The 13,332-nt window shown below is 34.9% G+C and overlaps 4 protein-coding genes across 5 annotated transcripts; 1 reads left to right on the top strand and 3 right to left on the bottom strand.

Moving 5' to 3' along the window:
* Positions 1-1,400: 1,400 nt before the first annotated feature.
* LOC107491544 (protein SENSITIVE TO PROTON RHIZOTOXICITY 1) lies at positions 1,401-3,718 on the bottom strand. 2 transcript variants are annotated; one of them, XM_016112403.3, is made up of 2 exons: positions 3,606-3,718; positions 1,401-3,027 (listed from the first exon to the last, which is right to left on the bottom strand). In XM_016112403.3, exon 2 carries the CDS (start codon positions 2,994-2,996, stop codon positions 1,488-1,490), a length of 1,509 nt encoding a protein of 502 aa, XP_015967889.1. In that variant the 5' UTR covers positions 2,997-3,027; positions 3,606-3,718; the 3' UTR covers positions 1,401-1,487. The 2 variants fall into 2 exon arrangements, with proteins under 2 accessions (XP_015967889.1, XP_020999321.1); XM_021143662.2 differs by lacking the exon at positions 3,606-3,718 and adding an exon at positions 3,494-3,584.
* Positions 3,719-4,872: 1,154 nt separating this feature from the next.
* LOC107491445 (uncharacterized) lies at positions 4,873-7,046 on the bottom strand. The gene is given in 6 exon segments (XM_052262441.1): positions 4,873-5,152; positions 5,635-5,857; positions 6,000-6,052; positions 6,054-6,244; positions 6,342-6,513; positions 6,685-7,046. Coding segments are annotated over 4 exon segments (459 nt in total). The 5' UTR covers positions 6,212-6,244; positions 6,342-6,513; positions 6,685-7,046; the 3' UTR covers positions 4,873-5,127.
* Positions 7,047-7,176: 130 nt separating this feature from the next.
* Positions 7,177-8,496, top strand: LOC107491477 (mediator of RNA polymerase II transcription subunit 21). Its single transcript, XM_016112314.3, has 4 exons — positions 7,177-7,485; positions 7,562-7,639; positions 7,787-7,838; positions 8,194-8,496. The coding sequence occupies exons 1-4, from the start codon at positions 7,279-7,281 to the stop codon at positions 8,268-8,270; spliced, it is 414 nt and encodes a 137-aa protein (XP_015967800.1). The 5' UTR covers positions 7,177-7,278; the 3' UTR covers positions 8,271-8,496.
* A 518-nt stretch (positions 8,497-9,014) lies between these two features.
* LOC107491546 (LRR receptor-like serine/threonine-protein kinase GSO1) lies at positions 9,015-12,698 on the bottom strand. Its single transcript, XM_016112404.3, has 2 exons — positions 9,929-12,698; positions 9,015-9,616 (listed from the first exon to the last, which is right to left on the bottom strand). Exons 1-2 carry the CDS (start codon positions 12,504-12,506, stop codon positions 9,318-9,320), a joined length of 2,877 nt encoding a protein of 958 aa, XP_015967890.1. The 5' UTR covers positions 12,507-12,698; the 3' UTR covers positions 9,015-9,317.
* Positions 12,699-13,332: the final 634 nt, after the last annotated feature.

The following is a 13,332-nucleotide window of genomic DNA, read 5'->3' as shown; positions in this document are numbered from 1 at the left end:
TAAATGTGCAATATAGAAAATAATGGTATTAGAAAATTTTCAAGCATATCTCAACCAGACAACAACTGTATTATGCACTGTGAAATAAAATATTTTAGAATTAGTACTATTATATTATATATTATATAATTCATCTTTTGTTTAAAAAATCATTGTAAGACTTCATAAACATCTCTTGTTTGGGTCCATGATAGAGCATTTTTTTTATATTTTTTTCATGTTTCGGTTACCAAAATTTATATTGGGCCCAATCCAGTTACGGGCCCACAATGAGAAGCTTGAGAATGTTGGGGAGTTTGGCGAAAATTCAGTAGAAGGGTCTCAGTTGCGGTTGTTGCTGTTGTTGATTCTAATTTTTATAGTTTCAAATTGTAATGCAGATTCAACGATTTCACAAATAGCTTTGAAGTGTACCTAAGTATTTTTTCAACTTAGTACTTGAGTTTAACTAAGAAAAAAGTTAATAAAATAAATTTACTTTTAAAGATTGTCCATGTGGTATCCACTGATTGCCTAAAAAACAAAACATTCAGAGTAACAATTTCTTAGAATGTGTATCCACTGAAGCTGAGTCCTGCGCTATCTTTGACAATATGTGTTTCAAATCAATAGAGAGTACAAACATAGAAATAAAATTTTGCGACCGACTAATCCTTAATCCGTTGGACTGAAAAATGCCATGAATAATAAAAAAAATTTGTGCAATATTTAGTTTCTTTTTGCTATATCATAACTAATAAAATTTAAAATCTAAATTACCAAAAAAAAAATTTAAAATCTAAAATAATTTTAATACAGTTAGTTTTATCAACTAAATTGTAACATTCTCAGCCCAAATAGTCTTAGACTGCATGATCTGGCAAAGAAGAGTATTCTGGAAGAAACTAAATGTTCCGAAAATTCAGAGAGCCTGTTTAGTGCCAACATCTATCCTGTTTCTGCTGCAAAAGGCATTGATGTCAGTAATGATGGACGAATATTTGACAAGCACCTCAACCATATCGTAAGTAGACATAAGGAAAATAATCCATTTATGCTTATTATGATTGATTCAAAAATTTTATTTTAGTGAATGCTTACATTAACAGGATATGGTTGTTGGTCTTGGGATTGAAGCTCATTCTGCTTCACAATTCTCAGTATAGGAAATGCTGCTCAACAGTTTTGTATATTACATATATTATAGTAATTATGTAGTTTTGGTAATCAAATTCAAATGAGTCGATTCAGGTCGAATGTTCCTGCGATTTTATTTTACTTTTTTAAACACCAATCTTAGTTATTTGTTTTTAAGGTACATATCACAGATCTATTGTTATTAATCACAAATCAATTCATGGTAGAGACATTCCTTTATCTTCACAAAAATCTTTGTCAACAAAATGCAAGTACAAAGATAATTAAAGCTATTTCACAAGTAAATTTTATTCCTATCACAATGAAGAACAAAAGAGAGATATTAACTAAACCAACAATAGTACAAATAGTCAAACCACATTATCAGAGCTTGATACTTCTCCAGATTTGAAAGATCCAGGGATGAGAAACGAGAAAGAACCTTCCGAGCCATCATCAAATTGATGTTGAGTGAATTCATTAAAGCCACCAAAGTTAGCTTCAAAGTTCAATGGAGAGAAACAAGTAATAGGATCATCAATGTTTCCTTTTACATCCATGACATTTTGAACTCCATTTTCAGTTGAAGGATTTAATCCAGAACTGAAGCTCATAACTTCTGCTTTGCTATTATCTTGGTCTGGAAGGCCTGTTGTTCTTTTATTGTCTTCCATGGGAATGGCCGGTGTATGGCCTTGGAAAAGAGCAATATGTCCAAAAAGCTTGTCCTTCCTTGAAAATGTTGTGCCACATGAACAAAGCCATTTATCCTTGCCACAGTGCTTTTCATGAGTTTTAAGATCCGCCATGACTGAAAACTTCTTTATGTGGCATCTGCTGCAAGTGTAATTCTTGTCACAGTGTGTTCTTTTGTAATGATTTTTGACACACAATATTGTCTTCAGAGGTTGAAATTTTTTGTGATCCTTGTTACGCTTGCAGCCAGCATAGGGGCAAGAATACCTCTTGATAAGCTTAGGTTGTGACTCAGATTCTTTATGAGGTTTTGCAAGAGCAGCTGCAGTTTTGTACTCATCACCATGGCCTCGCATGTGCATTCGGAGATTTGCATCTCTCTTGAATCCCTTTCCACAAATTGTGCAGAAATGTGTATGTGGGGCAAGGATTTCTTCTTTTTCTAATTGTAAAATCTCATAGGAACCAGGCAGGAGGTTTTCTCCATCATCAGCATCTTCCTCATCCTTCAATTCATGTTCTTCCACATTGTACTTTTGCTCCAGATCACAATTATTTGGTAGACCATTCTTCAGTGAGCTCTCAGATAATTTATCTGCCCCATTATTTTGTGGTTGAACACTACTTTGGCCTGAGCCGGACGCAAAAGGAACCGTAATCCCCTGAAGCTGGCAAAGCTGTTGAACCAATGGACTGGTATTTGTAAGGGTATGTCTGGCAGAAGGGAGAAGACTACCTGCAGAAGAGATCAACTGAACAATAATTGATGTAAGATCAGCAGTAATGAGCTGTTGTTCCTGAGTTAACAGTTCATTAGGCTGTCGAAAAGTTTGGCCCTTTTTACTAACAATCAAGCACACTAACTCCTGAAGTTGATGAACCTTTTTTTCCAAGAAGGAAAGATTATTTAACATCACACTGGCATCCCAATTTTGGAGTATACTGGTTTGAGATGAGTCATTTGGTGGACAGTTTTCTTGATCAGCAATCTTAATGACATTCTTGGAAAGTAGAGACTGCATTTGAGAGGGTTGGTTAAAATCTTTGAAAGGTGCTTCTACCCTTTCCCCATAATCTGAAATTGAAGGATCAGGGGACAAGTTTGTCTGCAATCCATTTCCCCAATTAGTTAAGGAAGACGGCTCTGTCCAGGTGTTAGTACAAAGGCTTTCTTTCCTATCCATTTTAAACTATATATCTCTGTAATCAAGATCCCTGTAAATAAAATGTAAAGGAAGTGATGAAGTAGTGCATCAATTATTTTAGATTAAGTAGCAAAGATCCAACCAGAAGCTACAAGCCTATCTCTAAGGTAAAGTTTGGGATGACTAAAAGGGAAGATCAATAAAAAACAAGTTAGAAATAGAATGATCTCCATTATCCAGTCCTAAGAAATTTACTATTCCACATAAATGTCCATAAGATTACAAAAATTGCATACCAATTGAAAATTGAAAGTACTAACAGTAATCAGTTCAAAGAAAGGAAAGTACTAGTAGTATTAATGACTAAAAGATCACCCTTCTTCAATTCTAGTGATCAACAAGTACCCAATATTTTTATACGGTAAAAATGGCTTCAGATAAACACAAAATCAGATTTTTCTCCAAGAAACAAAATCTCGATTCAGAGAGAACCCATTAAAGTATACATAGGAAAAAAATCAGTAAAGGTACTTAACCAACAAAAGAAAGAAGGCATGCTTCTGAACAAGCTTAGAACATGGAAATAGTAGCAGAAATCCATAGAAAAAAATAAAAAATAAAAATCAGGCTAAGGATGAAAGCACTTACAGGTTCAAAACTCGATGGATGCTCTAAGTTCTAAGCTGAAAGCTCCATTTTTTATTTTACTATTTTAGAGAGAGAACCAGTTAAAGATAAACAAATAAATAAAACTATAAAAGAGAGCAAAAACAAAATTAAGAGAAAAAAAAACGGAAATGAATCCTTTCTAATTTTTTTAACATTGAACAAAATACAGTATAATTTCTCATTTTTAATTCTATAAATAAGACCAGAAATAAATAAAAAAAATAATCAACAATTAAATTAAACACTGAATATTATTTATTTATTTTTTTTAATTGAAAAAAATTCACTCCCAAAAAAATGGTAAACTAAAAAACAAAGTTTGCATTTAGTCAAACCCCCAATTATGACCCTTTATTTGTGGGTCAACTTATCCATCATCAATCACAACCGTTTATGGCTTGGGTGTATTTTAACGGGAGTGGATCTTTTCTTATAAAAAAAAAAATAGATAATATTATTATAATAGTAAAGTAAAATGAAAATGACATTGATGTGTTAAAGAAAGTTAAAATATCACATATAAATAAATTACACAATCTTATGTGATAATTTTTACTTATAGACAGATAATAATATGTACTTAAGTAATTTTAAATTAGAAATTTTAGTATTTAATAAATTTTGATCTTTATATAAGAAGATTAATTTGTCTAATGATATTTTTTGAAATCTAATAATCTTAAAATTGAGTTTGTTGAAAAATTATTTGTTTATCAAACATATTTTAATAATTTTATTAAACAAATATAAAACGAATTTATCTAACAAAGAAAAATATCTTTAAAGGCCAATGTGAATATATCCTAAAAGATCCATTGCTTTGTTTGTCCCATACAACTTGGATGATTTTCTTACATTTTCACCGAAAGAGCAGAGATTCTTCTGCACGTTTTTTTCTATATTTCCTTTTAATTAGTTCATCTACTTATATTTAATGGAAAGGACTATCAGAAATCAAGTGGGTTTATCTTTGTCCATTATTAAGGTTTACTTTAATTTTATCTAAATCTTTTTTTTTTAAGCGTTAGAAAAATGAATACATGTTAAATTAAATTATTTACTAAATTGCAATTATAAAGCCAAATATTTCTTTGTATTATTACTTTAGAGGACTTTTAAGTTATTTTGGATTGTCCCCTCTTCTAAGCATAGTCTCCCATGCATAACTATTATATTACGAGCTTATATGATTGGCTATTCATATTCCTTTATATATAAATTAAAAAAAAAAAAGTAAACTGAAAAACATGTAATACCCACTGAAAATGGAAATGTCTCGACTCTTCAATGAATCATGTTTACTGTTTAGTGTTGTCTAAATAATAGCCTCCAATTCTTCCCTATTACTTGAATATTGTTCATTGATATGGTGGTAATGGATCAATCTTGTGCAAGACAATGTGACTCAATCTTTCTCCACTGAAGTTTAGCTGGCCCTTTGCTAACTTAACACAGCTTTGATCTCATTTGCATAGATTGGAGTCCCTCTAACTATGCAACATTAAATTTTTGGCATGTCAATTCTTCTGCAAAACATAGGTGTCACATTAAATTATTAATAAAATCTTATATATGTCTCAGTAATTTTATTATGTTATATCTACTAGCGCGAAAGTGAATAGTATTAATACTACTATAAACCAATTCTTTGGCCCAGAGTAAGAAAAAATATGAATCTGAAAGTAGATATTCTGAAGCACATATCTGCAAAGATTCAGCGGTTGAGTTGGTTATTGTGAGTTACTCTTTACTTCTTTTCAAATATTTCAAAAAGGTGGATGGTGCAATTTTATGATTGTTTGTGTTTTGTCAACTAACCACTCTTCCAAAAGATGAACATTTACATCTCTGTAACAAAACGTGATCTTTGGTCGTCAAAAAGGATGAAAGTGAGGATGTTTGAAGATAGGAGGAGAGGATGTATATGCATGAATTATCCTTATCATTCAAACTAAGAAAGCAACATTCCTATGTGAACAAAAGATTTAGAAGGAAACAGCAGTGGCACCTTTTCAAGGCAAGAACTTGATAGTTTCGGCCTAAGTAATCGGCATACTTTGTAAGGGCATCTTGTGCATATGGGTTGCCCACAGTCCCTATTGCAGCTGCACTTAATAATTTTTCCAATGATCCATGCTTCTTAACAAGTTTCACAGCAGTCTTTCGACCAAAACTAGGGACCACGTGTTGGATACCAGGAACACCATCTACTTCATCACCTACTATACATCCTACAAAGCGAGAGCACACATTAATAACAATATTAGACATAATGACAGTAAGATTTATCACCAGTTACAAGAACTTCACATATTGTCAATGAATATATATGTCAAACATATCAAACGATGGCTAAGTGTATGTTGTACTCACTAAGACTCAGAGCAGATTGGGGGTCATAATTATACTGATCTTTGTAGTGTTTCAGTGTAGAAGGACCACCTTCTTAACTCTGGCAATGCCATAACTATTTGCACATCTTCAGAGATAAGCTGCTTGAAATCCTTATCAGGGGAGGCTATCACCACTCGAAATCCTTTATTGAGAACTTGTCCCGCAAGTGTCGCCACAACATCATCGGCCATCGACTTTTATAATCGACATGCTTTCATCTTGCACTAATGAATAATGTGATTGAATCAAAGTAAAGTAAATAATGAAACACTAAGGCATATATAGACACAAAGCATATTGTTCATGAGAATAAAAACTCACAGGCACATTGCATTTTCGAAGAACATCGCTGATAGCTTGATAGGACTTGCCAACATATCCTTTTGAAAGTCTCTGAAGATGATAAGTGTCTCATGAACTTTGTTCTCTGTGCTTTATAACAAGGTAGTAACTGTCTACAATGCTCACTACCTCTTTCTCCATCAACAACCTGCTTAATCATGAGATAAATCTCAAAGGGTTGTCACAATTGGATTAACGAATTTTGTTCAAGTACTTTTAACTTTATACACAAATATTGAAACAAATCATAATCAATTCAATCCAATGGGGACAACAGCAGAATCAAAATATAAGGCAGAAAGAGAATGTTAGAGAGTCTTACAGCAATGACAGGGTCAGCATGGCTGACTTGGGAGAGGAAAAGAGAGAGCCATCGAAGAAAAAAGTTCAAGCTGGGTTGCTTCCTTCCTAACAGAGTGGATTAACATCTAAAAAGAACACTCTTTTCTTCTTCTCCTTGTTGTGCCCACCAACTGTTTGATTCAATGAGTCTGAAAGAATTAAGCTTCGTTTTCTTGGTAGTTAGTGCTGTGGCAGGCTTCTGAATTTTACGTGATACTACCGACAATGAAACTGTGGGATTGAAGTTGCAGCTGCACCAAAAACAGGATTGAGCAAGGTAAAACCCTGCCAGCAACCTTTTTTCAGGTGATCTCATGTTCGGAACAGACAACATAGTAGTAGTAACCATTTCTTCCCACTCTCTCCCCAATGTTTTTACAGTTAGATGAATAGTTGAAAAAACCGTTTCGGAATTTTTTTTTTTTAATCCCCCCTCCTAAACGACGCCGTTTGACGTTTTTAATTTCCGTGTGCTCGCGTCTCGCCGCGCAGCCCTCCGCCAGTGAGTGCTCGAGCTGTGCGTGGTTGTCTCTGTTCGATTCTGCCAGATCTTAAATTTTGCTCCTCGGCTTTAATGGATATAATTTCTCAATTACAAGAACAAGTTAATTTAATTGCACATCTTGCTTTCAATACCATTGGGACCTTGCAGAGGGATGCTCCTCCTAATCGGCTCTCCCCACATTACCCTGAACCACCTCCACATCCTACGGAGGATGGCTCAAACTTTTCTGAACAGCCCAAGCTGATGAGTGCTGGTTTGGTGAAGGCTGCTAAACAGGTCTGCACCATTTTAGCTAAAGCACAGGCTTCTTTGCTGCCCTAATCTTGAAACGTTTTTGCTATCTTTTCTGCAGTTTGATGCATTGGTTGCGGCACTTCCAATATCTGAGGGAGGTGAAGAAGCACAGATTAAAAGGATTGCTGACCTACAGGTGTCGACCTAATTGCTTTTTAGTCTCATCTTTTTTTTTATTTTAGGGTTTTTGCTGTGCTTAATAATGTAAAGCCTCATCCGAAGAGGGAATTAGTTGGTAGTTGTTACATTGGGATTCTGCTTATATTTGTACTTCACATTACAGGCTGAGAATGATGCTATAGGCCAAGAACTACAGAAGCAACTCGAAGCTGCAGGTTATCTCCAATTTCAATCTTTTCATCCAAGTTTTCTGCTTAATTTCTATTCAGATCGTACTAACATGTAAATTTAGGTTGATTACTAAGATATGATTAGGAGAGATCTCTAGCTAGTAAAGTTGTTAACTAGAGGCCTTATTGAACAGCAATTGTTTAATCTTGAATAGAAGTTATCTAATAAGATGTTTTGAATGGTTAGCCATATGTGCAATTTATTTTGAACGATGAACTGGTTTCAAGCTACTTTAGCAATTTTTTTTTCTTGTTCTTTTGTTTATTCGGGTAAACTCACATTGCTCTATAATTTGAACAAGGTTGTTAGCTAACATTCTTGCCTGCTTCTTGATTTCAGAGAAGGAATTAAATCAAGTTCAGGATTTGTTTAAACAAGCGTCAGATAACTGTTTGAATTTGAAGAAACCTGAATGAAGAAACTGGAATGGTTCCATTGACAGGGGAGATTGGCACTATGATAGCCACAACTTTATCTCCAGTTTGACATGAATCATGATCTGCAGTATAATCTTTTAGAAGCCTTTGTTAGGTTATTAGATTCTTCACCTGGATGAGGCTGTTGTAGCCACTCTATCAAATTGACATTTAATTATGTTGTGTTAGAAGTTGGTAATGTTAATATTATTATAGGGATTTGTTATGAGACATGTTACAAAATTATACCGATCTCCCCTCTCTCTCCTCTTGATCGTCCTCTCCCTCTACCAGTTATTAAAACCCCTAAATAAGTTGGTAAAATAGTTAAATTAACTGACTAATCAAGATTGACAGTTAACAATTCTCTCTAACAACTAGACTTGTGGAGTTGCTTACTTCTACTATACGAGACACTTAAAAGTTTTGCTTAACAAAAATGTAGTATGGAATTGTTCCACATTTTTCTTAATTGGAAATTAAATACAAATATCTTGTCAATAAACTTTACCAAACACACATTTATTATCACAGAAAAATATTTCTAATTGTTTAATATTTTTCTATCAAAAATCTTAACATTAAGTCCTTTTTTGTGAAGTCTTACACAGTTATACCAAATTAGTATTATGATAAAAATATATATTTAACGATCATTTTCGTTTTCCTTTAAAAAATGCAACGCAGGCAAAAACACCCAATATGACATTGAATAATTTGGAGCATGAGCAAAACACTGTAATAGAAAATAACATTGCTATCATAGTATTAATATGTATATAAAATCCTTGATAAAGTTTAGATCCTTCTTAAAATTTTCCTCTGGAATGGGAGGATCTAGAATCCAACACCTTAAACTAAATGACATCAACACTTGTATGTATGATCTAATATGATTTCACTATACAAAAATAGCATACTAAGCAAAATCTGTGCTATCAGATATTCTATCTTTCATCTGTAAATTCTATGCTAGAAAAGAAAAGTTCCTACTTAGAAGATTTATTTCATTGCAACCTTGCAGAACAAATACTATGATGACTTCATCTATCTAGCATTAAGAAGCATTCTTAGCACACTCTTCATCTTTGGTCTTGTTTCTGGGGATGTACTAACACAAACAAGAGCAATCTGCAGAATTGCTAGCATCTGGTTTCTCACCGCTTGAGATGTTTTGCTAACATTGGAATCAAGAATGTAATCTTTGTTCATCGAATTATGCAAAACCCACTTCACCAATTCGGTTCCCTCTGTCACTGCAGGCTTTCCAGTCAGCAGTTCAAGCAGGATGACCCCAAAGCTATATACATTCCCAGCCACTGTTACTGTCATTGTGTATGCATACTCTGCCAATCAACCAACCAACAAACAAAGCAAGTTAAGGTACATGCATGAGTTGAATGCACTTTCAAGGTCCTGTGCACATCTAGTATTTGGTGAATTTACTCAAATTCTCTTTGTAATTTGAATTAGGCAGAAGCAGTCGAGCAAATAAGATCATGACTAATACTATGTGAATATTGGTTAAGGAATAACTTTGTTAATAAGTAGCACTCAAAATTAAAGGTTGATCCAAAATTTGACATTCTCCTACATTATATATTATTATTCTAACTAATGAAAAACTAATCGGAATCAAACGTAGGAGAGTTTCTTACCTGGAGGAACATAGCCAACAGAACCAGCAAGAGCAGAAAAATTTCCTGTACTTTTGGAAGGATCAATGACCTTGTAGTGTTCAATATCTCCAACCAGAGGCTCCTTGAGGGACTTGAGCATAATACTTTTACTTGACAGATCAAGAAGTAGTAATGGACTTGAGGTGATGCCATGAAGAAAAGAGAGACCTTGAGCCACACCAACTGATATACTATATCTGCTAGCCCAATCCAAAGAGTTTCCCATGCTTCCATGATGAAGAACATCAAAGAGGGAACCATTTGAGACAAACTCATATAATGTGTAAGCTGCATCACTGGACAAAACATAGGCTAAAGGAGTCATGACATTTGAATTGTTCAATTTCGCCAAGGCCTCCATCTCTTTCCCAATTCTAACATGGCTGCTCGCTGGCAATGCCCTTTCAGTTGAATTCATCTTCTTGACAAAATAGATTGATCCAGATGGCATGATGGCCTTGTAATAAGTTGAAAACCTGGTCTTCAAAGTAACATTGGATGTTTCAGCAACTGCTTCCATGGCCTTGGAGAAGTCAATGTTTGATCTGTGGAGACCATTAAGAGTTAACAAATGACTTTGGACAACCTGAGGAAGGCGATGATCTTCGCCTGAATGTATATTCTCATCGTTAACCTTCGAATAGTGTCGTGACACAAGTACAAGCAGCAGAGTGACAAGGCCAACAAGAAACACGGCTGCTGCAATTGCAACAAGGATTGCCACAACAACAGATGATCCCTTCTTTCTAGATCCCGGGTAATAGCTTGGTGTTGGGTTGTCCGATGTAGGAGCCAGTACTAAACTGGTTCCATTGTATTCAACTTGAACAAAATGGGTAAATTTTGGAAGAACACCAGAAAGCTGATTGTTGTTAGTAAGTAACAACTCTGTCAAAGATGACATTCCGGCTAGATCACCAGGAACTCCACCAGAGAATTTGTTATACGAGAGATCCAATATTTCCAGGTTATCCAAACTACTCAAACTGCTGGGAATGGATCCACTAAAGTTGTTGTGACTAAGATTCACGGCAACCTGTAGAGATATTGGCATACTTGGGATAGCACCACTTAGTTGGTTTCCACCTAGTTGAAGATCCAGAAGGCTTTTTGAGATGCCAATGGATGGAGGTATGGAACCACTCAGGTTGTTCATTTGCAAGTTCAGGAACTTAAGGTTGCTCAAGCTTGATATCTGGGATGGAATCGATCCGGTCAAAGAGTTCTGGCTCAAATTCAGTGTTAACAACTTTTGTAGTTGGCCAATTTGAAATGGAGTTGTGATTGTGCCATTAAACTTGTTCATTTGAAGTTTTAAGACTTGAAGATTGCGAAGATTTCCAAGCTCTGGTGGCAATGTCCCACTCAAATGATTCTGAGACAAATCCAGCAATGCCAGGTTGAGGCAAGAACCCAATATAGCTGGAATTGCTCCTGTCAGTGCATTACTTTCCAGCTCCAAGTATGTCAAATTCTGAGCTTTTGCAAAAGCATCTGAGGGAATGTCTCCCTTCAGCAAATTGTTCCCTAATCTCAACCTGATCATGCTAGGAGAAATACTTGTGAGTAACAATGTTCCACTCAAAGTATTATTGGACAAATCCACAACCTCCATTTTTGGTGAAGATAAAATGTTTTTTGGAATGGGACCAGACAAATTATTGCCACTAAGATCCAAACTGATAAGATTATTTGAAATGTCAGAAGGTAAAGAACCACTGAAACGGTTCAGGTTTGCAGCAAATCTTACAAGGGTTGTGATGTTCAGGATTGAGATTGGAATTGGACCACTGAGGTGATTAGAGGAAAGAATCAAAGTTTGCAACTTAGATAGCTGTACAATATGGGTAGGAATTGCACCTGAAAGGGTATTTCCCCCGAGATCAATCGAAGTCAAGTTTTCATAACTAAACAGTTCTTCAGGGATTTCTCCTTGAAATTGGTTGTTAGAGAGCACAAGTTGCTCCAGAACCATGGACTTGCCCAATTTGGTGGGAAGAGTACCATTGAAGTTGTTGTGAGTAAGGTTCAAACTCTTGAGCCTAATCATTTCATCTAACTGAATATCAATACTACTTCCCAATACATTGAAAGACATGTCCAGGTATTCAAGTGCATCAAAACCAAGGAAAGTAGGTAAAGAACCTGATAAGAGGTTTCTACTGAAATTCAGCAGCTTTAAGTACTTCATCTTTCCGCATTCAGTAATGAACTCATCAGGGATTGAGGCGAGACTGTTGTTGGATACATCAAGATGCTGCAGGGTTTCAAGTTGGCAAAGAACAGGAAGGAAGTCACTGGAAGAGAGAGAGTTCCCAGATAGAGAAATCATGATGACATGGGATTTGGTAGAGTCACAAGTGACTCCATTCCATGAACATGGATTTGAATGATTGCCACTATTCCATGGAGCAGAGGTACCAAGTAGCTTGGAGAGATTGGCCATGGTGCTAGTTTGGTTTTGAGATAGCTGAGACATCACCATGATGGGGCAGTAGCAGCAATAGAGAAGAAAAACACAAAGGAAAGAGGTGTACATGTACTCATACCTGGCCATGTTTTATTGGAGTGTGTGTGTGATATTTTATTGTGGATTCAAGTGAACATGGATAACTGAGAATATGTGAGTATGTGTGTAAGATAGTGTATTGCAGATTAATAAAATGGGTGTGTTTTAATTTAGTTATTGAATTTGAAGGTGTGGAAGGTGGAAGGAAAAGCGTGCAAGCGTATGTATTGGGACTTGGGAGTAGCAGTGGAGTTGACTCACATTGCCGGGTCTCTCACTCACTCATCTCTGTGACATGCACTGCAATTACACACACAATGTTCAAAGTTCAAACACATTGACCTTGACCAACACTTTTTTATTTAAAATAATATGTATGTTCATACCTCATCATAAATTTATTTAAAATCATTTTGATAGTAATACACATTTAGCTAAATAAACTAAATTATTCATGCATAAAAGGATAAATTTCAATTAGTATGATGAAGTTCAGAGGAGTTTGACTAAGGAGAGTGGCATGATGATGGGATTGGATGTTTTGGAATTAGAAAAGTGAAAAAGTGGAAAATGTGTTGTAGTTGTTGCAGAACTGAATGCTGCTGATTTATTCAAAGACGCGTATCTGCAACTTAAACCACACGGAATGCGAGGACTCACAACTCACAAAGTCCTTCTACTAAAGACCAATCTTGCAAAATTTCATAATTTAATAACTATACACAATTAAAATTTGAAAAGAAGGTAATTGTTCAATAACTTAACTAATAATTATTAGATGATTAGTAATATATTTCTCATCCTTTACTACATTTTAAATTCACAAATATAAAATAATTTCCAATTAGATCCACATTTAAATAATTTTTCATGT

This window comes from Arachis duranensis, chromosome 5, assembly GCF_000817695.3.
Source record: "Arachis duranensis cultivar V14167 chromosome 5, aradu.V14167.gnm2.J7QH, whole genome shotgun sequence".
NCBI classification, from domain to species: domain Eukaryota; kingdom Viridiplantae; phylum Streptophyta; class Magnoliopsida; order Fabales; family Fabaceae; genus Arachis; species Arachis duranensis.
Note: the sequence above shows the minus strand (reverse complement) of the source record. Positions and strands in the feature narration are given on the sequence as shown.

Bases quoted from the DNA above. Each gene is read 5' to 3' on its own strand.
- LOC107491544 (XM_016112403.3), bottom strand. From the start codon at position 2,996: ATGGATAGGAAAGAAAGCCTTTGTACTAACACCTGGACAGAGCCGTCT.
- LOC107491477 (XM_016112314.3), top strand. From the start codon at position 7,279: ATGGATATAATTTCTCAATTACAAGAACAAGTTAATTTAATTGCACAT. The intron at 7,486-7,561 runs GTCTGCACCATT...TCTTTTCTGCAG, and splicing joins TGGTGAAGGCTGCTAAACAG to TTTGATGCATTGGTTGCGGC. The intron at 7,839-8,193 runs GTTATCTCCAAT...TCTTGATTTCAG, and splicing joins GAAGCAACTCGAAGCTGCAG to AGAAGGAATTAAATCAAGTT.
- LOC107491546 (XM_016112404.3), bottom strand. From the start codon at position 12,506: ATGGCCAGGTATGAGTACATGTACACCTCTTTCCTTTGTGTTTTTCTT. The intron at 9,617-9,928 runs GTAAGAAACTCT...GTTGATTGGCAG, and splicing joins TGTTGGCTATGTTCCTCCAG to AGTATGCATACACAATGACA.